The 26278-nt window shown below is 48.0% G+C and overlaps 1 protein-coding gene across 5 annotated transcripts in view; it reads right to left on the reverse strand.

The window, feature by feature from the left end:
* LOC149359036 (uncharacterized) overlaps positions 1-24775 on the reverse strand; it is a 44074-nt gene extending 19299 nt beyond the window's left edge. Inside the window, exons 1-2 of one of the 5 annotated variants that reach the window (XM_089571213.1) lie at positions 24580-24775; positions 2027-2190 (exon numbers count right to left, since the gene is read on the reverse strand). In XM_089571213.1, coding sequence (XP_089427339.1) covers positions 2027-2183 — 157 coding nt within the window. In that variant the 5' untranslated portion in view covers positions 2184-2190; positions 24580-24775. Of the gene's footprint in view, positions 1-2026; positions 2208-8668; positions 8961-12829; positions 12956-15466; positions 15653-24579 lie in introns of those variants that run through there. The other 4 variants (XM_089571216.1, XM_089571217.1, XM_089571215.1 and 1 more) reach the window with 4 other exon arrangements.
* Positions 24776-26278: the final 1503 nt, after the last annotated feature.

Genomic DNA, 26278 nt, shown 5'->3' on the forward strand with positions numbered 1-26278 from the left:
GGTGTTTTGCGCTGTTCAGTCACAAATGCAATATATATAGAATGGCACATTCAGTATATCTTGCCAGAATAAACTTTTCACTGCAGGATTTTGTTGTCACTACATAGACTAAGATATTACTACTTTCTTTATTTCGTGGTTGCATTATAGTCCTGCATGTTGTGTCGTTTCATTCAATGCCGCTTCAGTCTTTTTCTACAAATGACAGCTGTCTGAGATTTCTGCTTCAAATCCGCAAGAAGCTGGATAGCTGGGCTAATGACATTAAAAAATGAGATCCTTCACATTTACTTCCATCCTGAGGTTTAATCTCGGCCATCGTGGATGCATTTTGTTGCACAGATGGTGCTGCGTGCTGTGCTGTCTCAACGCACGTTAACCCTTTTTGAGGCATGAAATTAGATTATGTCACATGCATCAAGATGGTAAAATTGTACTCAGAATGACTGTAGAAATTGAAGAATATCACTTTCAAGCCGTTTCGTCTATTGGTTTCATACAAAAAAGGGGTATACATCTGCATCAATGACTTCGTAAAAAGGCCTCGAATGTGACCCTCATCCGTGTAATATATGTGCTTCACATGTTACAGCCCCTCCATTTTATTGGGGAAACTTACTATTATCAGCTTTTCTCTCTTTCTCTTTTCAATACCCTCCTCCCAGTCCAGAGTAGCCAACTGGAATACCCTTCTGGTTAGCATCCCTGCCTTCCTCTTTCCTTTTTATCTCTCTCTCTACTATTATAATCAACTGACGCCACTTTTATTACTGTAGAAGGCTGTGGACGGTCTATGAAGTGAACATCAGCTAGCATTGCAGGACCACCCGTACTGCCACTGTGATTTGCTAATTACGAGAAGGCTTAGCAACTGACACACACACGCACACACACACACACGCACAAAGGGAGTTCCACCAAACACTTCTCGTAATTTTTAAAACACGCTTTTTGATTCAGAAAACAGCTGGAATCTAATAACTTGTGAACTATTGAAGTTAGGTGCCTCATTTATTTAGATAGATAGATTATAGAAAATGCTATCTCTTCCGCACTGCTGCGCAAGAAATCTTCGGCCTGCACAGGCGTCAAAGCGAGCCAACCGACGCCTACTGGTGGCGCTGCGAAAAAAAATTATATAGGCAGTGGCTTAGCTCTGGTTAAGCCTAGATATACAAGCGAAAAGCTTCAGTTACGCTTGGTTCGACGTCATATAGCTGTCGCAGTTCGCGCACAATGCACTGGGAGCACCACGATAACGGTGGAGGCGTTCGGCCGTCCACACACTGCCTGTACGGAGGCGGAGGAGGAGACGGAAATCGGCGCGGTTAAAACTGCCCGCAGGAATGCGGAGAGGAAGGTTGCCGGCTGCGACGCGGGCAACACGCGGCTGCAACGAAAGGGCCAACGGCAGGGAGGAGAGGAGCGCGCGCAGTAGTAGCGGCGGTGAGAAGGCGGCGCACATGCGCAGTAGCGCGCGGCTGCGCCGAAAGGTCAGGCGACGGAGTCGGCAGCGGCAAGGAGCGACCACCTGCGCGGTGCGTGACGTCACTCAGTTTCGCGCATGGTTTCGCGCGCATGCGCCAGTTCGGCTCGCGCGAAACTGCTCTGACCCGCGTAGTGAAGCTTTTCGCTTCAAAAGAGCAAAGAGCACCGCTGGGTTACACACGCCATGGCTGCGTGCGCTCCTCAGTTTCTCTTTGGTGCGTGTGCAGGCCCCTTATTTCTTGCGCCGCGACGCCGAAGAGAATCGAATTTTAGAAAGTCTAAAAACTGATACGGATATTACTGACGACTAGCTAAAGACAAAGCTCTAAACAAATGAGGCACCTGTTTATAATTACAAAGCGAACTCTTGGATTTCAGTTGACCATGTGAACAAGTTCTAGCTGCTTTCTGACGTTCACTAAGGGTGAAAATACTGTACTGGGGAAAGCACTCTTTTAACTCAAGAAACCTATAATTATTTTTTTTAATTGCTCTTTGGTGAAACATCCTGAGCAGGCTCTGAGCAGGAGGTGCATACCGATGGAGACGTCGGCCATCTTGGGCACGCTGAAGCGCTCCCGGAAGCTCCTCAGCGGGTCCTCACTGTCCAGGCGTCGTGCAAACTCCACGCTGTTGGGCTTCAGCCCCCACTGCTGGGCCAGCGACAGCAGCTCTTGTCTCGGCGTGCTCTTCATGGTGAAGCTTGAGAGTGAAAGGCACTTGGTTTTTAAAGGGACCATGAAATATTATTTACTGAGGTTAGGAAAAGTGTATGAGCGAACGGTATTCGATCGCTCATCATTATTGCACCACAAAAATTTTTAAGAGCTTGATTAGGACCGAAAATATCGGCGTTTAAAAATGATGCTCGTCCTTGCCCTTCTCAACTCGTATGTGCCGACACGGCGAAAAAAAAAAATGGTGTTCAATGTGCTTAGTTAGGCCAAGTGCAAATTACGTGCGCTATAGCATTTCGGTTTTCACTTCGGTTCCGGTGTTCGGATCTGTTTTTCACGGATGGAAGTTGTGCGAATAGCGGTAATGAGTTAATGCCCATATATGCGGAACTGGTCATTCACTATTTCACGTTCTTAGATCCCTGGGAATCCACATACGACTCCTTACGCAGTGGGTAAGCAATGCGCTACTGCCTTGCTGTGACAGGTGCTACCATCGGTGGGACTTGTGAGACCCAGCTTAGTCTTCCCGAGCAACCTCTTATGATTAGCAATTGCCACCTGCCAAGATGGGCAGTTTCCGCACAATCGGGTTGGTAGGTTGCGGGTGTACATATATATATATATATATAGAGAGAGAGAGAGAGAGAGTGACAGGAAACAAACACCTGGCAGGTTGCCCACAACCCGGAAGGCAGGCGGGCAGCCCGCCACAACGCAGGCTTCAGACAAACACACAGCGGCTAAATGCCCACCGTAAGTGCTAACGCGCTAAAAAAGAAAGAAAAGTTGGGACTGCACTCCTCCGCTCTCCATCTAGCCCCACCCCACTATTACGCCACCTGGAGACGCCCAGTGAGAATGCTTGCCCAGTTTGCGCACTGACGTCGCCGGGGTAGGGAGGGCTAAGAATGCACTTTGAGGTGTCGCCCTAATCGGTTGCGGGCTACTGCGAGCAGACATTTTTAGCAAATTATTTCTAAAGTATTGGGTCTACGCAGAGCTTGCATTAGAATTTGACCATCAAAATTATATCAGGGTCTCTTTAAGGGCTCCAGAAACGCCCTCTGTTCAAAGTGCAACTTATTTGTCTTCTCCTGGAAGCAATGATGCTAGCACGTTAGGCAGCAGGGCCCTGCACAGCGCACGAGGCACGCGCATAATCGTTGGCTGATCATACGTTTGTGCTTTGAGTCGTTTTGTGGCGACGCCTCTACGTGAAGCTTTTTCCGTAGTCAGAGGCCCCGCGCCGTCAGGCGACCTATCCCGATAATAAGAACTCGGTTTGAGCCGTATCCTCGGACGTTGCAAACAACGTGATTTATGAAGTACAAAAACCGCGTAATACCAACTACTTCACATGCGCTTTTTGCGAAGAGAAATTTTCAAAGCTATCGCGAACCGCGGCGACTCCGCGCAACGGTACTCGAACGCAGAGTGCGGCGCAGCACCCTCGAAGAAAGAAATATACCAAATGATAAACAAAAAAACGAAATGCCTCAGAGCAGCACCGCTAATGGCTAAACTGCTGCGCCATTTGCAACAAACTGCGGCGAATGGCAAATTATATTACTTGCTGCGCAAACTTCAGTTCTTGCTTAGTTTTGCGCTGAAGGGTCATTAAAAGCCGACGCATCACACCTGCAGTTCCGTTGTAAAAGTCTGAGGCCACGATATATAACCTTATTAACAGGGGAAACTTCCTATCGCACTATATTGGAAACTTCCTGTCACACTATTTTGTAAACTGTTAGCCGCCAGATTAGCAGTATGTGATTGACCCGCGTGCTCGTGAAAAGCCCGCGCTTTCAAAAACTCGTTATGCGCACCTTCCATGGCAGTGCCACAGAAAGTAAGACATGCGGATATTCGAAATTTTGAATACTAGTCAGTAATTCCATGGTTACAGCGGAAAAGACAAGACGAGAGAGGACGACAGAACGCAGTGCTGACTCGAACTATGGAAGATCGTCACCAGCTCGCCCAACAGCTTGCTTTATCGAACTAGCCAGTACGCGGCAAACCTGTGGCAAGGCCCAGGAGGGCTGCGCAAAGATTTGTTTACGGAGCTTCAGCAGCGTGGTAGCGCTCATGGTTCGGAAAACTAGGTAGCTGCATCGCGAAACCTTCGACTGGTCGTAAGCACGCCGGCGAAGAAAGGCGGGTTCAATTGTGGTGCGCGTGCACCGCTTTCCGTTTCCACAGTTTTCGCGGGTAAAATTTAGAAACAGCCTCTTTTCAGCGATATTGGGGTAAAAAGCGGATCGCGGAAACAACACCCTCGGAGTCAGCGCCGCCCGCGCGCTGTACCGCGGCATAGTTTCGTTCTCACGCCTTCTGTTCTGTGCGCGAACAAGCATGCAAAGCATCATTCTGGCAATTCCCTGAGAGTTTCTTGAACTGCTCAAGCTGGCTGGCGCTCCGCTGAAAGCAGAATGCCATCGGATATGACCGCCACTCTTGTGAAGCATTTAATGTAGCCGGAAAAAAAAAAAAAGTATGCGTAATTTTAGGTGCCAGATTTAAAGGCTCAAATTAGCCCAGCGTTGTTGATGTGCTGAGTTTAGAATAAATGCTTTGGTTTATGGGGGTTTAACGTACCAAAGCGACTCAGGCTATGAGGGACACCGTAGTGAAGGGCTCCGGAAATTCCGACCACATGCACTGACATCGCACAGTACACGGGCCTCTAGAATTTCGCCTCCATCGAAATTCGGCCGCCGCGGCCGGGATCGAACCCGCGTCTTTCGGGTCAGCAGCCGAGCGCCGTATAACCACAGAGCCACCGCGGCGGGGAGTTCAGAATAAATGGCTTCCGAGGTGACTGTGCTGATCCGCATTGAAATGCGACGGCATGAGCCGAAACGCGAACCGTATAGGCGGGCGGTCTCGCCAAGAACTCCGTGTTTGGGACGGCGCATGATTCAAGTGCCGGCGCTTTCCCCAGGCGCTGCGAGGGAGAGAGAAAGGAATGATCCTGTTCGTTATGTAGCCCGAGCTGTCGCTGTTTACTGTTAATTGTCCGTTTCGCCCGCCGCGTTACTGAACTTCGCCAGTAGTGGGCCGCTCCGCGCCCGTGACAAGTCACCTCGAATATGACTGGGCCACTCCCTGCAATGGAATTGTCCAAGCTATACTATTACTGAGAAAAGGCCAAACGCAACAACTGTTGGCTTTGTTTCAAGGGTATAATTCTATATTTTTTTGTAGTTTCTTGATATATGGTATTACTTTTTGATTCTGAATAAAAATAACATTTTAGTCGGAAAACTTCGTTTGCTCATTTTAGAGTCTTCTTAGGCAAATAGCACTGCCACATTGGCAAAGTTTTAGTTTAGGTTTTCTTTTTCTTTCGCACGACTGTGATGAACATCTCAACTTTCCTGCCCCGAAAGCCGAAATTTTGCTTTCAGGTTATTGTTACCTTCGTAAGAGATCAATCTTCGTAACGAAACGCGATTTTCTTTTCTGCTGCAAGATGATATCTAGCTTTCCAGCCAAAAAGCCCGAAATTTCTGCTAAAAATTGCAGTTTCTTCTGATACAAAAGCTTTTACAAGAATCCTGTTGTGAGTTTCACCACCGAGCACGTGAACACCCGCACCTTCGCGCATTCCTGAGGAACCCTCGCAGAGAGAAGCTGATCGTATACCGCGCTTCGCCTCCGGCGGACGGAAAGTCGCAAGGCGCAGCGACTGACTCGTGGTGACGGTAACATCCGCACTGCGGAACGAGAAACAAGAGAGATAAAAGGCTGCTGTTCTGTGATCTTGGGAAAGCAAAAAATGTACAAAGATCGCAACGCAACGGTCGCTATGCATAGAGAGGAAAAGAGACGACGCAAAAAGAAGGAACTCAGCGCAGTCACATGCATCTGTGCCGTCATGCCACTTCAAAATTTCAAAGTTTATTTCCCATCTAACACTACAGATGGAGGAATCGTAGAAAAAAGCTGCCCTTGGGCAGCTTGACGAGTCTACAATCCTAATTATTGACAGGGAGGCAACACAAGAGTTTATACAATTTAAAAAAAAACAAGCACATCAAGGAAGCACCAGAGAATACACGAAACAGCAATATGTATACATAATGAAACTTAAACCATGTTATTCAAAAACAAATTATGTAGTTCACGACGTGAAAAAGAAAACAAATCGAGGTTACTGTGGATATACCTATTTAGAAGAGTGTACTGAAGGCATTTCCTACCAAGATTTAGTCGAGGTGTTGGCACTGTCCATTCTTCGCCACGTCTTGTTAACTGATTCTTTTTTCCTTAGTTGTGCTAAATTTTTAAGATTTGTTCCATTTTTCCTGATTTCTGTTTTAAAAGTAACACTGAGGCGATATTTATAAAGATTATTTGCCTTAATAACTCTGGAATGACAAAAGAACGCTGCACTTGGATGTCGGAGATTTAGCAGAGAGATTTAATAGAGAGACTTAATAGAGAGATTTAGCAGAGCGCGAACCGGTTCCTCGAGGCGCCAGCTGAGCATGCGCAGATGGACAAGGCGCACACTGAGCAGGCGGGTCCGCACGGAAGCGTATCACGATCGTGGATCGCGCTGTACTAAATCTGGCTGTTAACTCTATACCCGCTGCTACCAGACCTTTTAACCATGCTTTTGGGATGCCCCCGATAGGGCCCATGTATTGAAAACTAGCACTCTGATTGGGCCAAATCTCGGCGGTTACCAGATTGTGACTTCGACCTGTGGAATTCATTAGAACTCGGCACTGTCCAAAATATTGATGGTGCAGAAAGAGAAGTTTCAGGACGCTGAGTACCCCGTTGATCATGACCACTGATCATTAATGCGTATATTAATTCGATTTGGTTTGGTTTATGGGTTTATGTCACAAAAGGACTCAGGCTATGAGGGACGCCGTAGTGAAGGCCTCCGGAAACAGTACATGGGCCTCTATAGGATTTCGCCTCCATCGAAATTGGACCGCCGCGGCCGGGATCGAACCCGCGTCTCTCGGGTCAGCAGCTGAGCGCCAAACCACTGAACCATCGCGGCGGCCGTGTATTGATTCGGAGTTTCGTGGCTGAAAGGATCAATAACTCAGGCTGCGTTCGACCTGCAACTAGAAGCAAGCAATTTCGTCAATTGGCAAGGTGATTTCACGGCTTCAGTAAGTTTCACAGTTTATCAGTACAATACAATCTCCTTCTTGGAACATCGGGTTTTTGCAACCTATGGTAGACCACGAAGACTGCAGCCAAGACTGAGAACCACGGCTTCACAACCAACACTTTGGACAACACAAAGTTACGGGACGAGCACTAAAATCCATCTTAAACATGAGCCAACTGTATAACACCAAAACAAACGCTGCCGTTTACGTAATCCGCTTCTCCTCTCTGAAATTCTCCGGAATGACGGAGTAAAATTACGCCTGAGTCCTCGAAGGACACCTGTGCGCATGTAGGGTGAAAACATTGCAGTCGACACTTTTGGAACCATGAACCACCTGCTTCGGACCGATTACGCAATCGTTGCGGTTCTGGGCGACACATTTACCGTTAACAACTGGATATGGTTTTCGCTATGACTCGACTCGCTTCGACGAACATGTGTAATTAATTAAGCAACATATCGGCAGCGATGCACAGTTACAACAGTTGTTGTATAGCACAGAAAAAACTAAAACGCGTACTTACACAAACTTTGTGATCAGGCGACGCGTAGCGGTTTTCGAGCCAGCAGCATCAAATATATTGGCTCTTAGGAAATGAAAAGGAGCAGTAACTGTCTCACTTTTGGGTGGACACCTCACCAGCACCGTGAGGGAAGGTAGGAAAGTGGGACATACCACACAATTCTGAACAAAAACATTTTTGACCGGGAACCAGTTTATGAACGCAGTTTTCTCACGTATTGTAACATTTCACTATAAAAATCAATATATTCGCATATCTTCCGTCGGCTGGCTTGAATGTTTTTGCTATTAAAAAAGCGCTCCCCTGTGGTTTTCTATGCAAGTCTAACTGCTCTATGCGAGCAATGGATAAACTTTCAAAGAAATATTTTGCTACGTTTCGGAAAGATGGACCATTACCATTCCACAGTTGCCTCACAATTGAAATTGATGTCCAAGTATCCTGGACTTGATACTGGCTGACAGGAACAATTAACGCCTTGGCCTGACATACCATGCAGCGCAGTACATATGAGTGTCCGCATCGTTTGCTTCATTGCTTGTCGAGTGTGGGTCACGCATGTATAAGGCTTTCTGTTGGGAAGTTCAGTACTCCGTGCGGCGCAGCGGAAGCTATACGATCGTGAGGCGGCGGCTTCTACAGGGTGCCTTTCTCGCGTGTTTGCTAGCCAGCCGCTCATGTCTGGGTTGCGTCGCCTGTGCTATAGTGAGATGAAGTATTCCTTTCCAGTGACACGCGGAACATCACGTCTTGCCGGTTGTAATTCGAACAGCGACACGTTGCCACAACGACGACTGGGCAGCAGAAAGGTTGCGGCACCGCAAAACGCTCACCTGTTAGGCGTCGCCGCGAACAGGTGATCTGATGAGCGGCTTCGGAGCTGCGTTCTTTAAGTGTCGTTGTACAGATAGAACAGAGGGATCCAGCTGTTCGCACTGCAGGATCGCGTCGCTTCCGCAGCTGTGCGCGCTGGCTGTATCCGGGCGGCTGGCACTACGTGCCACGGACGCTCAAACCGGCGAGGGACGGTGCCGGTGGCCGTGCAAGCAGTCGATGTTGTGAGTGGTGCGTGTCCGCTTCGCGTCTATCCGACGACGTGGGCGACGCGGTTGCAAGTGAAACCGGCCGGCCAGTCGGCCAGCTTGCGGCGTCCTTGGGGACGTTTCTCTCGCCTTGCAGGCGGGAGCACGTTTTTTTTTTTTTTTGAGGAAAGAGCGACGGCGACACGAGGCGTGGCGTGTCGCTTTTGATCAACACTGAGGATACTTTGTTTCGGGAGCGCTTTCACCTGGCCTGTCTGGTAGTACGTTTCCGCTATGCTTAAACTCCTTATTATAGGTGCATGAGAGAGGAACAGTAGTTTGATATGGGTTGGTTCCTTAGACTACTACTCCTCTGTGCCATTATCCGCATTCCTGAAGGTGCAAGGGAGCACGATTGATCGAGCATTCACCGTGTGCAATTTCAACTCAAATGACGAGAAGGAAAGCGTTTTAAGCGTGTGTGTGTGTGTGCGCGTGCGTATGTGCATGTGTGTGTGCGTGCGTGTGCGTGTGTGTGTGTGTGTGTGTGTGTGTGTGTGTGTGTGTGTGTGTGTGTGCGTGTGTGTGTGTGTGTGTGTGTGTGCGTGTGTGTGTGTGTGTGTGTGTGTGCGTGTGTGTGTGCGTGGTCCTTCTGAAACGGGGTGGTGGCAGGTGCCACCGTGCTCAGTGTTCATTTTTATTTTTATTTCTCTAACCAATCTATCAAATTTTTATCTAAAAATTAGGTATTTTTCCCACGTAAATTCTATTGACTCGACGTTTGGCCAATTTGTAATTCTGAACTTGTACCCTTACGTCACCGCCCTGCTTTTGAGGTACCAATCTTCCAATAGATTTTTCCTAATGTCTACAGCAGATTCCTTCACGTTACAGGGCTACAGGCTACAGGGTTACAGGCTACAGGGAAAATGACTGTGTGCCTTCATCGACATCTGGATGGATGCTGTCTCATTTTAGAGGAAAATGTTCCGTTTTTCGTACGCGTTTAGCACACTGCACAGGTGTCACCTTCTTGGTTCACTTTCTCGCTTCAAATAGATCTCGCTTCATATAAACTGTGTGCCGTCAGTGGAGGAAATTTTAGTATAACTTCAAGAAGGCCGATGTCCTTTCAATTCGCCGCCTACCGTAAGCGCATTCAAAACGCCTTGAAAGCATAACTTGCATGCGATGCGAAATAACCTTGTTAAAGCCACGGCCATTTTGCATGCAACAGTTGTCTGTCAAGGCCTGTTGATGGAGCTTTTAAATCGCGTTTTAACTTAGGCCAGTCATGCATCAATGGCTTGCATTGTTTCTCTCAACGAGCCAACGCTTCAAAACAACGGAGCGCTCATCACCGTGACAACCACGGCTAAATGCTCTAAAAACAGACAGTTCCTCCAACGCGAAGGGATGTGGTTGTCGCGTCTTATCATATTGCAAGTGTTTCTAGGGGCCTTAGTCTGAACGTTTGCGTAGACAGTGTCGTGTATGCTATGTGGGGCTTTCCGAGATGCGGGATATTACACAGTGTAAATAGCTCCCAATTTTTACTCTGCTTACTTTGAAGATTCGTCATTTTAATTCAGTCAAAATGTCTTTTTCTGACATTTCGCTGCATAGCAAATGGCCTCTCTGATACGATGACACGTAGCTTAAGAGCCTTAAGCCCTTAAGCTGCTGTACACGAGTGCCGATCGCTGCCTGTTCTTGTCAACAAAGAGCGCTTTGTATCAGGAGTATTTTTTGTTCACTTGGGGTTTAATGTCATGGAGCTGCACGTGGGCTATGAGAATAATGTGGATATGTGAATGTGCGTTCAGCTTAAGAACTACATGCATTCTAAACATGACTGAAAAAACTGTCTTTAACATCATATTCTGGCAAGAGAATAATGTGGATATGTGAATGTGCGTTCAGCTTAAGAACTACATGCATTCTAAACATGACTGAAAAAACTGTCTTTAACATCATATTCTGGGTAAGCTGAGTAAGCAAGATGCAGAAGGCCTGCTCAAAAATATACTCACGCAAATGCTAACCCTAACGGCAAAACAGACAGAAAGTTTTGTGGTTGTAATAATTATTTGAATTTGTTTCTCTTTTTTAGTCTTGTTTATATCACTGTTTATATCAAAGCGCCAGATTTTTATTCCCCACATACCGAAAAAGAAAATAACCCCGGAATCGATGGACTTCGGAACTTTTATGCAGTTTAGCTACGCTGCCTGCTGGTTTCTTTTTTAATATCTACCTCTGGAAACCACCACGATGAGCTTTCGTTGCCGTGTTTGCTCAGGAAAGGAGTATCATGTGTTGCCGGTTGGCAGTGTCACAGCGCAGCAAAGAGAGAGGGTGCAGGTCTGTAACATTAATATGGTTTCAGGAGCAGACTATGCCCAGACAACATAAGTACATCCTCAGGACGTCCTGAGGATTAATTTTTGAGGACATTGTGTTGTCCTGAGGACGTCCTCTTCTAATCCTCAAAAGGTCCTCATTTAGTCCTGTTGTCCGGCCTCAGTATGTCCTCAGGACATCCTCAGATTTCCTCTGGAGGACTTTCTCAGTCTGTTTTCAGGACATCAGACGATGATGTAGCCCAGGGAATGGGGTCACTGTTTTCTTAATTATTGTAGGCAGTGTGCACAGGGGTTGTGAAACTGCTTTCTTCGTGCTCCTTTTGTCTTCTATTTTAGCAAACAAATTTTGTAAAAGTTTCGCATACTCAACAAGTAACTGGTTCGTTCACCATATTTGTTGGCAGTTACAGGTTATTCTACATGCAATATTTTCCTACAGCAATGACTATATAACTCTCACAGGAGTTGAACTCGATCGCCTCAGAGGAATAGCCAATTCAACAAATTGCCCAAAAATTTGCACACTCCAACCCCATCAGAAGCATGCAGTACATGTGACCAGGTTTGCGAACCAAAATAACTTAAGATATCTCCTGAAGGCACACAATATTTTCAGTCAGGATGGTTTCCTACATTACATCTCTATTGTACACAAGTGTCTTTTAATAAACCTGAAGTTTTTACGAAATGAAAGCCAAGTGCGAGAGATAAAGCTGGTTTCATCTCAGTTCAATGCCACAGTATTGTCCTGAGATAGGACGTTTGTAGGACATTTGAAAAATTTTCGTCCTTGAGTCGTTCCGCGAAGTACAAACTGAGGACATCGTCATGCAGACATTTTGCCGTGATGCACTCAAAAAGTACTGAGAATGTCCTGTTCGGGATGAGGACATTTTGACCTTTTGAGGATGTCCTCAGGACGTTTGGTGTTGTCTGGGTGGGGCATTGTACTGCCCCATAGCCAGCCAGTTTCCCTGTACATAGGGTATCTACATCATTTAGCTATTGCCGCAGGCCACTGCATAACATTTCAGTGGGTACCTGCTCACTGTGGCATTCTGGCTAATGAAAATGCAGATGAAGCGGCCCGTAAGGGCCATCAACATCAGAGATACATTCGAACTTTCTTCACGAAATCTGATGCGTCCCAAATGACTAAAAGTTTTGCTTCCGAAGGAACGTATCGGCTTTGTAGTTTGCCGACACATCAGTACCAATTTCTTCACTCAGTCGACCCACATCTTAGATCAAGACTCTGACCCAGAATTCCTCGACATCTAGAAACACTTTATCACCGACTTCGTCTGAATACTGCATATACAAACGGCTTGCGATACCGTTTTGGACAAATGAACAGTCCGCATTGTGACAACTGTGCCTCGATAGAAACTGTGGAACATATCCTGCTTGAGTGCCCTGCGTATGCTAACGAGCTTGCTTACTATGAACATTGCATGCAGAAGCTCTGCCCAGTGCCCCTAACGATGGACAAAGTTTTAGGTCCCTTAGCCTGCTTCAGGCAACAGAGACTTGTAATGAACTTTCTGTTTACATATTTAAAAGACATTGGACATCTCGATAAGCTTTAAATTCACTTGCACGTTACCTTCATGCATTCTTCCTGCAGTGAACTTCGTCAGCCCATTTGTCGGACTATGCACTCCATCATTCCATAGGTTACATCCATACTCGCCATTGCATCCTTAGTACCCATTTCATGGCCGCATTTTATCTTCGTTTTTTTTTACCTCTTCCACGCTGCTCTCCTTCAGTCTTTATCTCCCAAATTCCCCTCCCTACGCAGAGTAGCATGTCAGCGTAATTTAAACGCCGGCTAAATTCTCTGTATTCCATTAAAGAGTCTCTCTCTCTCTCTCTCTCTGTCTCCGAAGCGCTCATTTACACCACAGAGGTCGCTTTCGACCGGCGCTTCCGTGGCGCCCCCTGGGCCGTGCAGAGTTGCCACAGCTGTGACAGCAAAACAGAGATAAGTGCATCGCAGGCAGTAAATAGAATCAAATAGAGTGCTGTTAAAAGAAAGCGTCCTAAGTATGGTGGAGAGATCTGTTGCGGTACGAAATGTACCTTGTCTTGACGAGGATATATCAGAGTGGATTCGAGGGGGGCGGAAGCACTTACCACACGTCGACGCTTAGGCGGCGCGCGCGCCCATGCAGCGAGGTGTGTAGAGGGAGAGTCCCTTTTCCGCACTCCGGGGCGTTCCCAGCGGAGGTTAAATATAGGCTGCAGGAGCTCAGCAGACGACTTTTCGAGAAAACGAGCGTGCAAAATAGCAGAAGTAGAAAAAGGTAATAAAATAAAGAGACCCGACGACGGGCATGGCGCTCGGAGTGCACTTGTCGAGAAAGGAAGCTCGTTAAATGATAACGCTGCAAGTACTTGCTACCGCTTCTGAATTCATTGCTCGGCGAAGCACGTGAGACGGATCAGCGCTTGGAAAAATATCGAAGAAAGTGCTTTCTTCGATTGTCGGATTGGAAACCTCCGCATTTGAAGTGGTTTAGTTGAGCATGAAGCAGTGTCTGTGCTTGGTCAAAACTGGAACAAACTGGTATAAACCGATACAAATGGAGGGTTTCGAGACCGAAGTCTTTGGTTTTGGAGTTGAAACTACGTACAAAGCGCCTCGCAGGATCACATGTCGCATCTAAAGCAGACGTGGCAGCGTGCATTCCGGCACAATAAAAAAACAAAGGACAAAAGGATAGAGAGAAAGCTTTGGGGGCGCTGAAGTAGCTATCTTTGATGGCTGGTATGACATAAATTAAAAAAAAAATCTCAGGGTAGAAAATTTCGCAAGCAATGCGCAACGGATTTTTCGGTTTTGATAAAGAGCGATCGAAGATCCTGCTGGACCACGTTCTACATGCACCTTGCCCCTTACGTCGGCCTTCATAGTGACAGCGCCCCAGGTTTAGCTCTAAAGGTTAGAGATTACAAGTGAATGTTCATAACGGTCCGTACTTACGAAGAGTCAAGGCATCATGTGTGTTCAAACCAAAATGCAAGATTTATTCTAAACTATTCGGAAAAAGATGTCGGCCGAAATGACGCATGAGGTCGAGATGTCTATTGAGGAAAGATTAGTGTGCAGACCTTCATGCAAAATAGTGAACGCCGATAGTATTAGTTAGGTACTCCCTCAAGATGTGGGCAGCACTGTTAACAGTGTTCAGTCCAAAACAGAGGCGAGAACAGCCACCGAGTTAACCAAACTATTAGGGAATTAATGCGGACGCCGTGGGTTCTGTACATACCGCGTAGCGCGTGTTGTCAGTTTCCTCCGCTTTACCTTCATGGTTAGCCAAACAGAAACTAACCGCGGGCTTTCAATTAAAAATAGCATTCCCGATGATTTGCTCAGTTTTGCAGATGGCGGCTTCAGATAAGAACACTTACTTGTGGCAACGCAAAAGAAACAGATGCGCCGATATGTCCACAGCTGGCAGCGATCCTGGAGCCACGCACGATGCTTCTCGGTTAGACAATTGTAAAACGTTCCTCGCAGTTCAAGGACCGTCGGCAGATGCTTACACCGCAGGAGTTCCGAATGCTGCACGCTGTACTGCTGCATCATGCATGCATCGAGAAATTCTGCGCTAACGAACACATACAGGCTTCGCTACAGGAATACAGAGCTCGCGTAGAAGCGATACGAATCATACGAGATAGTTCTTCGCTAAAAGGTTGCCACACCTCAGGCTATGCTATATAGGGGAAAAAGTAATGGCCGCTCTTGCGGGCTTCGTGAACTCTGAAAAGAGAAAGTCTGGAAGACTTATGACCCCCCATGAACGCAAAGAAGCACGGTTTGGTGTCACTCCTTAATTCTGCACACGAAATGCATTTGCCAGAGGCGCGCTGCCTATTATGGTGGAATGTAGCTTGCATTGTTCGCCCGATAGGAGCTGAGCGACGTCATCGCGGGACGGCAGCAGTGCTCAAACAACATGTACTTGGCTCGTTCCTTCTGCGTCTAGTAGCTTTGCATGTGGTATATTCCGGTCTAGCGTCCATTTGTTTTCTTGCGTACTGCAGCTAGATGAGGAGTGATAGCGTTGCTTTTCATATATTCTGTTCAGTCATCAGGATATCGTAAACGCTGCGGATAACCCAGAGCGTGATGTTGAAGTCTAACTGCAATTTCTGTAAAGCTGTGAGACAATATAAAAATGACAAAATTCGCTGCAGAAAAATTAGAGAACAAAGAATTCGGACGTACGATGAGTCCCTGAGAGTCGTGGCGTCGCGTCCGCTTCTGCGATGTTGCGGACGAGCTCCGAGTCGGAACTGGTTGCGTGTATTTTCTCGTTCGAAGACGCGCTGTCGTCCGCCGAGTCAGACTCGGTACTTGATAAGCACTCAGGGTAAGAAGAACCATCACTGCTATCGCCAGAAGAGTAGACGTCACGCGCGGCTACGTAACAAAACGACGACGCGCAGTTGAACACCTCGAAGTAGAGCAATAGCACCGCGTGAGTGCCGGCGATAAATCAAGCTAAGCGCCAATCAAGATAAAAATCAGCCCCACAAGAGCAGACGAAGCGCGCGGAAAAAGCGAAACCACGCGAGTGCCGGATCGTAAACCTCGAGAAACGCTAAACAAGGCAAAAATGAGTTTTTCCTTCTACAACATGCAAGCTTTCATATGGCTCGAAATTCTGGACACACCAACGCCGTCGTACACGAACGGCAGCTACCGTCGAAGGGATAAGGTATTTAGTGTACCCGGATATCTTGTTTTCGTGAAGCCTGGTCCGGATGTCGAAAAAATGCAATCGGTTTCAGCGACAGCGGGAACTAAGTCCACGTGCGTCTTTGCCATGCCAGCGATGTTGCCGACGACTTTCACAAAAGTTTTTACACTGCCATGATTACAGCCTAGCTGCTTCCTTTGGCAAATAAACGTCTAAATTAGGCTATTCCTATATCCGTATACCTATTTTTTACCAGTAAATTTCGTCGCTTATCTTCATATTCAGCGGTGATTTAAGGCATTTTAATGACGGCGACGTGCAGTAAGGCTGCTTAGCCGACCTAGTTTCTCATGCTGTGCCCTCAATCGCTACGAAGATTGCCTTTCATTTGGTGCCGCCGCGGTGGCTCAGTGGCTGTGGCGCTCGGCTGCTGACCCGAAAGACGCGGGTTCGATCCCGGCTGCAGCGGTCGAATTTCGATGGAGGCGAAATTTTAGAGGCCCGTGTGCTGTGCGATGTTAACCAGGTGGTCGAAATTTCCGGAGCCCTTCACTACGGCTTCCCTCACAGCCTGAGTCGCTTTGGGACGTTAAATCCAATAAACCAACCAAACCAAACCATCTTTCATTTCGTGTACGGTTGCACCTAATTGTTACAATTTCGAGGGTATTTGGATAATTTTTTATTTCTAATTTGCTTAATATCATCAGAGCTTTGAATAATTTTTACTAACTGAGTAATTTTTCCAGCTCCCGGGCGCTTAGCAAAACCATAACTGCCCACAACCACGACAATATACTGCACGTTATAAGTTACAGCACGTAATGTTCGTGGCACCTCCATGCCAACAAGACCTGCGTTCGCCACAAAATAAAGATGGACGACTCCGTGTGAGCATCAACCCCATTTTATACGCTGCGGTTCAAACTGTATAAAAGTTGGATTTAGGCGCATAAAAAAGCAGAGGTGATCAGTTGTCATGCAGTATGAAGGTACACTGCAAGGAGTTCCCGGAGAAGCGCTCTGGTCGTCATGCGGAACCAGCAAGTTATCTATGAAGACGAGCAAGCGACATATGTCACTTGGAGCTTTTCGACGAATGGATACAAATTCCCGTGACTCAGTTAGTACGTGAGTACCAATTGTAAAATGTGAGCGTCATTTTCTTCTCGCGAGTGCATTTTTCGAGTTTTGGGGCAGGGAAGGGGAGGGGGCGGAGGGTGCTCTTTATTCATCGGTTTTCTAAAGGCGCGTTCACACTAGGCCGACGATCGGCCGATTTCGGTCTGGCGATGGTCGGCGGCAGCGATTTTCGTGCCGTCGGCGCGCCTGTCACACTGCGCAGACGCCGACCGAGCGCCGATCGTCGCCCGACGAGCGCATCGCCGTCGCGTCGGCGACATAGCAGCCGTCGGCCGACCCGCGTGTCACACTCTGCCGACAACAGCGCCGACCTCACGCCGACGTTGTCCTATCCCGACAGCTCGACGCTGCTGCTTCGTGCGCGCGGCCCGTCTGCTAGCTCCGTTGCTGAAGGCGTCGTGGAAATCGAACTTATCTTTTATTATGGGACGAGTTGGCAGTAAAGCGATGTGAATAGTAGTCCTTTTATTGCAGCACAGGCGACTTCCGAAGCGCCGTCAGCTGCGGAGTATAGTATACGAAACCACCTAGGCCTAGCGACGACTACGGCAGCCTGGGACCAGCGCACAGTTCGTCGCCCGGCGTTGCCGCAGGCGGTGTCGTTGCCGAAAGATCCACTTTTGCACAGGCACATTACCGTTGCTCTAATCTAGGAAGCATCCTTTCTGGTTCACGGCTGTTTCGTATTTTCTTGTGCGAACGTGAAGTTACATGTTTACGCCGAGCATGCCGACCGGCCGGCCAGCCTGGATCCCGTCTGCCGGCGTCATAAAAACGAGCTGAAGAGTGTTCTTGATGTAAATATTAAACCCTGTGATAATAAATGTGAAAAATGTTTCATATCTGAGGATCGCTGACCAATACTGAGCTGTTGGCAAAGGTAACGACTGTGATACGAGCAAACTTCTTCCCACAACCGCCTCGCAGCTGCCGCTGGCCTGACGTTGGGATCCGGCTCGCCTTGCGCCCGCTCGCTTCGTTGCTGAAGGCGTCGCGGAAATTTACCATACTATTATTTTATTGTGAGATGATGCTGTTGACAGTAAAGCGATGTGTAGAGTAGGCCTTTTTATTATAGCTCAGGCTACTTCCGAAGCGCCGGCCGCTGCGACTCCGATACGAAAGAGGCTATACATAGCTTGCACCGACGTCACATCCGGTGGCCGTTGGTTGCGAGTCGGCCATGCTGCCGAACCACCGCCAGACCGCATCTAGCTTTCCGCTGCCTATGTTAGCTCGCAACGTGTCGATTCTCGTCCATCATTAGATTCGGTATGGTTTTGTGTGCCACCCTTGGCTGCTACGATCGTAGCGACTGCTCCAGGTGAAAGAAGAAGCCATTTAACACGAACTTCATCTGCATTCGTAAGATAATCGTAGGCATGCAAGTGCGAGCGCTCCATGACTGAGTACGAATCTGCGCGAGCTGCGGCTGGCTCGCATTAAGCGCGACGATTTGGAACCCGTCAACCCAAATTTACTTGTGCGCGGACTGCACTTTGTGACAAGTAAGAGGCTTGTGTCGTCGACTAAATGTTTACGAAAACGTGGGAAGCAATGACTACACTCTTGAATGTTGCTGTTTTGAATGACGCCATCGAATTTGTCTGAACACAAACCCAGACTGGGTCCCGTGTCGCTGCATCTTAGCTAGAGCACTAGGCAAGCCGGCTCGCATTAAGCGCGACGATTTGGAACCCGTCAACCCAAATTTACTTGTGCGCGGACTGCACTTTGTGACAAGTAAGAGGCTTGTGTCGTCGACTAAATGTTTACGAAAACGTGGGAAGCAATGACTACACTCTTGAATGTTGCTGTTTTGATTGACGCCATCGAATTTGTCTGAACACAAACCCAGACTGGGTCCCGTGTCGCTGCATCTTAGCTAGAGCACTAGGCAAGCCGGCTCAGATCGCCACGACCGTAGCGAGCAATGACGGCAGAGAAAGCGGCGTGCCGAGGCCAAGCTTCTCGTCTCGTTGCTTGCGCATCGCAGACAGGCTTCTCACCCACCTGCTGTAGAAATCATTGTGTGCCTCCATTGATTCGAAGGCTTTCATTGCTTGCAACTTCCCAAAGCTGGCAAGAGTACACGACATCCCCTGTGGGCCACTTCAAGGAACACATCAACGCCCGTCTTCGCGTCGACTCCCGGTTGCAGCGTGTGCGGATCTGTATCATCGCAAATTTTCACTTTGTCTGCGTAGCGTACGCGCGCCGATCGAATAAATTCAGACTAGTAGCCTGCACTGAATGGTTCATTCCTCTGTGGAGTAGGCATCGCGCCTGAAAGATAAGAAAATAATCCAAAATGTCCGAGGAGTGGCCAGGCATCGCAGGGCGGACGGGCGGGGACGGCCGAATGGTTCGGCAGCATGGCCGCAAGCGCTTGATGGGGGCGGAAGTGACGACACGTGCAACCTATGTATAGGCCTAGCGACGATCACGGCAGCCAGGCAGCAGCAGAGCTCGCCGCCCGGAGCGCCCGCGAGCGGTGCCGTTGCCGAAAGCTCGAAACATAAGCAGGCATGCTTTATCGCTGCTCGAGCAGTCTTTCTGACGACAAAGCGATCTTGTCTTTTCTTGTGACATTTGTAACCATCCCAAGCAGCGCACAGGCACTGCTGCACGGCGGCGAAGTGCGACACCGATTGTGGGCGGAGCTTGGGTACAGCGGCGCAGCGATGTTCACCGCTCCGTGTGTCCCTAGATTCGTGGACATTTTGCGAGGTTTTCGACCATGGCAGCCATGTGTGTTGTGCAGCGTCAGTGCACGTCAAAGAACCGCAGAGAATCAAAATAAACCCTCCGACACGGTGCCTCTTTCCCTCCCTCCTTTCACCTCCTTCTCCATTCCCTCATGTCGCGCCTCAGGCGACGCGGGCCACTGTCAATCTGTCTGGCGAAGCGAGTTCCTCGGAAAGAGCAGTCTGGGTCCCATAAGCCCCACCGGTAGCAGCACCTGCCCTCGCAGGGCAGTGGCGCATCGCTTAACCGCTGCGCCACTGCGCCATGAGTGATATGAGGGCTCCCGGCGATCTATGATTGTAATGTTGAGAACAACCAATTCCACATATATGGCCATTAACTCATTGACGTCATCGCGTCATACCCTTAAGGTGGAGCTGAAGTGTCCCCTCCAGTTGTAGTGTGCTATAGCACTAAAGCCCCCACTCAACGATTTCGATTATCGTTGTCTGAAACCTGCTTGACCTTGAAAACAAGCCCCGAACTGAAGCCGCGGCGAAACCCGAGGTGCTACCGCACCAAATTCGCATCTGGCGCAACCACGCTAAGTCGTACGTCAATTTTTTTTTCAATCTTCATAACGATACCCCCTCCGTCTCCCACCACCACCACTTTTTGAACCTTCGCACGCATCATCGCTTGCTGAACTGACGTGGATCAGGAATCCCATAAAGACACGAATAACACGGCTATATATGCTTGGAAATCACAGAATGAATATGTATAAAGAAGCCCATTAAGCCATCGTTTTTTTTCTCTTCTAACATTATTCAGACGTATAAATTACACAGGCTGCACTGCCATAACATACGAGAACCTCCGTTGAGACTGCTACCAGAGAACGCATATACAGCGCTTAGATACCTATGCGCCACGGCACTCGCCTGTTGACCCGAAAGTCGCGTGTTCGATCCCGGCCGTTGGGGTCGAACTTCGATGGAGGCGAAATTCTAGAGGCCCGTGTACTATGTCAGTGCACGTTAAAGAACCACAGGTGGTGTAAATTTCCGGAGCCCTTCACTACGGCGTCCCTCAAAGCCTGAGCCGCTTTGGGACGTTAAACCTCCATAAAACCTAACCGGAATTTTTGCGAAAAAGTAAAATCCTCTCTAGACTGACTTTTGGCGAATTGAATGCATTCGCTTAAATACCCAAAGCTGAATCGTTGACGTTTTTGCTACCATTTTTGCCATTGCGCTACGCAGGGAAAGAATCAAGCGGAAGGAAATAGAGACGACGATATAAGCTTCACCGCCTGCGTCAGACAGCGCCCATGAGGAAGCGCGGAATTGCCAGCGCGTGGGCAGGTGTTATCTCTCTCTCTCTCCGAGCACTTATCGTTATCACCAGCAGCTCGCTGACTCGAGCTTCGTCGTTAGCCCCTGTGTCATTGTCATTGCCCTCTCGCTTAATTCTAGGCACTATAACTTGACTAACACACCACCAGCGGTAGTCGTTGATGAACTGCTCGTTTGGAAGCGCTGCTATCGCGGCGCTCTGGCGTGGCTTGTGACATGGGCGTTTTCATATTCCGCGTTTCTTTTTTATTCCGTGCCAAAAAAAGAAAATCGTAATTAATATCAAGACGAGAATAGCTGAATTATACGACGCTATGTTCGAATTTCTACAGCTTAAAGTATTGATTGATCTAGAATTTGGCCAATTAAATTATTCACTTAATAAATAAACAGATCAGAAAAAAAATTGACGCGGTAGATAGAGCGGCCAGCAATGTTATGCTATATGAAATGACGTGTGCGCATAAGTATAGCGCATATTCTACATAGCGCAGAAACCCAGTGTCCCCACATGCAATGAGCGTTAACACTTATTTGGCAGCAGTTTTTTTTTTTGTGCTTATTTTTCTATCCTGTTTCTAATGTGTGAAATGTTTGTCCGAGAACGACTAACATTTATTTGCCTTGACTCCGCGTCACTACGCCCTTTCCACGTTCTGAGCTGAATTCAGAATACACTGCGCGGTTCTTGGTTAGCAAAATATAAACCCCAGTGGGCATACTGTTTTATTTGCAAGACAGTTTGTCATGGCCGCCGCGGTGGCTCAGTGGTTATGGTGCTCGGCTGCTGACCCGAAAGACGCGGGTTCGATCCCGGCCGCGGCGGCTAGAATTTCTTTGGAGGAGAAATTCTGGAGGCCCATGTACTGTGCGATGTCAGTGCACGTTAAAGAACCCCAGGTGGACGAAATTTCCGGAGCCCTCCACTACGGCGTCTCTCATAGCCTTAGTTGCTTTGGGACGTTAAACCCCACAAACCAAACCAAACCAAACCAGTTTGTCATGATGCGAGTCTACGCAAATTTATTATGATAGCAAAGTATTTTAGCACTCAACGGAGCTTGGAAATGTGATTTGCCATACTTCTATGCCCTTTGGGGGACATGCACCATGTGAATGGAAATTTCGCGAACGTATACCGTGTAAGTTATTGGCTAACAACTCGCCATTATTATTATACCTTGACGATAACGAAACGCGCCTGTCCCTTCCGCCTCATACCGTGGCCGAATTTTATCTCGTTCTTAATTAAACCTTGACAGTTCTTTTCTTTTACTTTTTTATTTTTCATCGCGCCCTCTCGTTCTACGTAATTTTGAGATAAAGAATCACGACCGCCGCGCATAATTTTTTCTTTCCTGAATTCAGCAAATACGAAGAAAAACAGAATATCAGAACTTTATAAATGAAAAATTTAAGCAGTTTATACCAATTTTTGTTATAATTTTTGTTATCGTTCGAACTTATCATTCGGCCGATCCTCGCAACGACGGTAGTATACTGGTACTCTGTCCAGTTACGAAGAACGAAGATAAAAACAAACAAAAAATGAATTAGAATGGAATCTGCCAAGAATTTCAATGCACAGTTTGAGACAAGGCTTAAAGCGACCTCAGAAATATGCACTTTAAATCGTACCTATACGCTCTCAAACCTTGTAAATGTGCAAACGTACCACCCAAGTTCCGCGTGGCCTCGTCTATGTATCATTATCGTATCAAATGTCAATGGTCACAAAAATTATTAAGGGCTATCCGATCCGCGGTACGATCCGCGGTGCAGGCGAGAAAAAGCCTTGAGTTTTAATGGGACCCCGCCTTCACACGTCTCAAACTCTCAAGGACGTTCGCCTAATCGATGTCCATTAAAGAAAGGGGATACGGACAGTGGACACGTGACTGGTCAGGAATGTGGGCTGTGAGCCAAGGGACGCGATGTCGGCGCCGCTTGCGCAGTAGCAGCTAAGAACGGTAAGAAAGTGCAGCTGCAACCGACACGTGTCAGCTTGTGAGAATGTCCCTTTACAGCGTACAAAGTGCGCTTGTGGGAGATCTATGCATGGGTGCAGCTCGAGCGTGTTGGCGTCGATACCCATCATTAGAATTCCCCCGCCTGCGGTGACATACGTCCTCCTACCTTCATTCTTAAATGCGCTGAAGAACATTTTTGTTTATTTTTTGTTCAGATATGAGTAAAGATGAGGACATCCGTTATCGGTGTCGCCCGCAATGTAGTGAATGTAGCTCAGCACAAAAATGAAGCGTGATCACGACTACGAATGGAATCAAGCGGCCTTCGATCGATCCCCTCATTTTTATTTCTTTATTTTCCTGACTACTCCGTTCCGAACAGCCTCGCCGCGGTGGCCCAGTGGTTATGGCATTCGGCTGCTGACCCGTAAGACGCGGATTCGATCCCGGCCACGGTGGCTGAATTTCGATGAAGGCGAAATTCTAGAGGCCCGTGTGCTGTGCGACGTCAGTGCAAGCTAAAGAACCCCAGGTGGTCGAAATTTCCGGAGCCCTTCACTACGGCGTCCCTCATAGCCTGAGTTGCTCTGGGACGTTAAAACCCCAATAAACCAATAAACCAAACCGTTCCGAACACTTCTGCAGCACGTGCGCACGGAAGAAGAAACTCTAAATACACTTCTCCCCATTACAGGTAAGTGTCTGTCGGAATAAAAAATAAACTGCAGAAACACTTCAAGTACGCGGAGAAGCGCGAAAGCGTCCCTAAATGCAAGCGCCACGAAACGAATGTGAAACAATTTAAAAGGCGGCATTTGACGATTAAACACGGAAATCAATGGGCTCAAGGGAGTGAAGCCATTGCGGCGGGAAGCTGCTTCTCCTTCGGTCACAGTGCACGTAGCAGTGCATCTTCATCGCCAACGCATGCAGTCTAATTGTTGAATGGATCTGAACATGTTGCACGGCGTCATCGGGACAGGGTGTGTGATAATCGAGGTGGTTTGTGGCACGAGAACGAAGCACGCGTAATGAACGAAGTGCAGTGTGGTGCACGAGAAGACCGCCTTGAAAGGTTCGAAGCAGCAAGATCGCCCGAAATGAAAAAAAAAATAACGATTACATTGATATGATATGACCCTTCCGGTTACGTCAGTATTCAGCGTTTCCTTCACATCCCGCGATAATGACGTTGTGTTGAGCGTTCAGCGCTCCCGGAAGTGCGACAGCCAATGAACGCCGGGGTTACCCCCCCTCCCCCAATGCTGACGTCATGAAAAGGCGCTTTCGGCTCGGGGTGATCGCGGCTGTTCTTAACCACATTACGGCGCGAACGTACCGGTGATTAAAAATTACAAACCGTACATTAAAGCAAGGTCCAGAACGGCGTGACTCGCAACTTTTAACTCCGCTTCATCTTCCCTTTAAATGTGTAAACTGGCACACTAGTGTAGCGTGACAAATGCATGCATTTCTTACCGCGTCTGGTATATCCGTTGATTTCAGCAGCAGCTCTGGCAGGCTCCTCGGAGTCTCCAAGTGGTCGCAGACTACGCTCCGACTGCGACCGCGGCAGGCGCCAGCGTCCAGACAGCCGCGGAAGCAGTCGACGCGATGTTTTTTTATGATGGGGCCATCGTTAGAAGCCGCAGTCGCCGCCGTCGCGGCCTCGCGATAACCTAGTGCAAGGGCGGCGGCCGAGTGCGCGGGCACGATAAAGGGCGCAAGCTGCACGCGGACCGACTCGGTTGTCACCTGCGTCGCCCATTCCTTGAATGCTTACGTCACATGCATGTTTTACGAAGCAAGAGACAGCCAAGGCGGCCTTGAAGCTGACGAAGGACGTATACGTTAGAGATACTTGGTTTAAGCCTTTAGCATTTCGGCACGCCGGCTGAACTTGCGCGCCGACCTGACAGCTCAAGACAGTGAGCAAGCTTAGAGCTTGGCATTGTTTTAACTAACGCAGAATTGTGAAACACTTCTTTTCAGAAACTTCGAGAGTAAAACCATATATATTTGCTGCTGCAAGGGTGCCCCCCTCCCTTCTCGTGTAATTTATTTTACTTGCACAAGCATCTGAAGCTCGGTACCGTTTTGTTCTGCTTGCCACAAAAAATTACCGAAGACACTTTGGAAATTCTAAAGTGTGCTTAGAGAAAGCCTCGTCCGTTCTGCCTGGCGCGGAATCACTGGGCCGCTTCGGAGCCATGCGTCTCATTCACTCGATTGCAACGAGACGTCTGGTGAAGGAGCGGCGGTGCAGCTGCCACCGCCAACGCGCGCGCGCTCGTTCATAGAGGCTTCTACCGCTACTGTGTGACGTGACGGTTGCTATGCACAGCTGCGCCCCCCACCGGTGCGCCGGTTGCTGAGGAGGTGAGGAGGTTGCGCCGCTGCGCGGTGGGGAGGCCACAGTTGGCACGATTCCAGTGCACGGACGGACATCGCGAGTAGAGCCATAAAGGGCTTTCGCCTTAAACGCTAGTGAAGCCGAATCCCGAGGCAAGTCGAAGCCGTCGCTATCGGCATATATATAGATAGATAGATCTTTTATTTCAGACAACAAGGTCACGGATACAAGGGCAAAAGGCAGGTGCGCTCTGCCTGACGGGACCTGACACAATGCTCAGGACAAGCGGCAAAAGAAGCAGGAACTTCATAGGTTCTCATTACAAAAAAAAAACACATAATTATACAAGGTAAAACTAGGAGGAAGGTGCATACTTTTGCAATGACATAATTATAAAGTAAATATTTACAAGGCACATCAGAATAAGAAAAACACGAGAATTCACAGAGTTGACGGAAAAACAGGGAGGGGCATCAAGAATTTCTGCGTGAACAACCCTTTAATCATTCGGGAGAGAAAGGAGGTAAGCTTTAGCATTTCTATTGAAGGACTTTTGGGAAACAGAGTTCTGAATAATTTCTATGGCCTGTGTACGTTTGTTTAGAAGACTGGGAATTAAATATGAAAGCATTTCGGTTCCATAGTTAGTCCTTACGTGTGGTACTCTGTAACTGACGTGTCTTAATTTATAAGGCGCGTCACTACTAGAGTTTAATTGAACATATTTAGTGGGATGATGTTTGAAATCGTTAAACACATAAGAAAGCAATTTCAACTGAAATAATTCGCTGACTTTTAGAATCGAATGCTTTGAGAAGTACAAAC

Source organism: Amblyomma mixtum, chromosome 2 (genome assembly GCF_055824585.1).
Source record: "Amblyomma mixtum isolate Tamu chromosome 2, ASM5582458v1, whole genome shotgun sequence".
In the NCBI taxonomy this organism is placed as follows: domain Eukaryota; kingdom Metazoa; phylum Arthropoda; class Arachnida; order Ixodida; family Ixodidae; genus Amblyomma; species Amblyomma mixtum.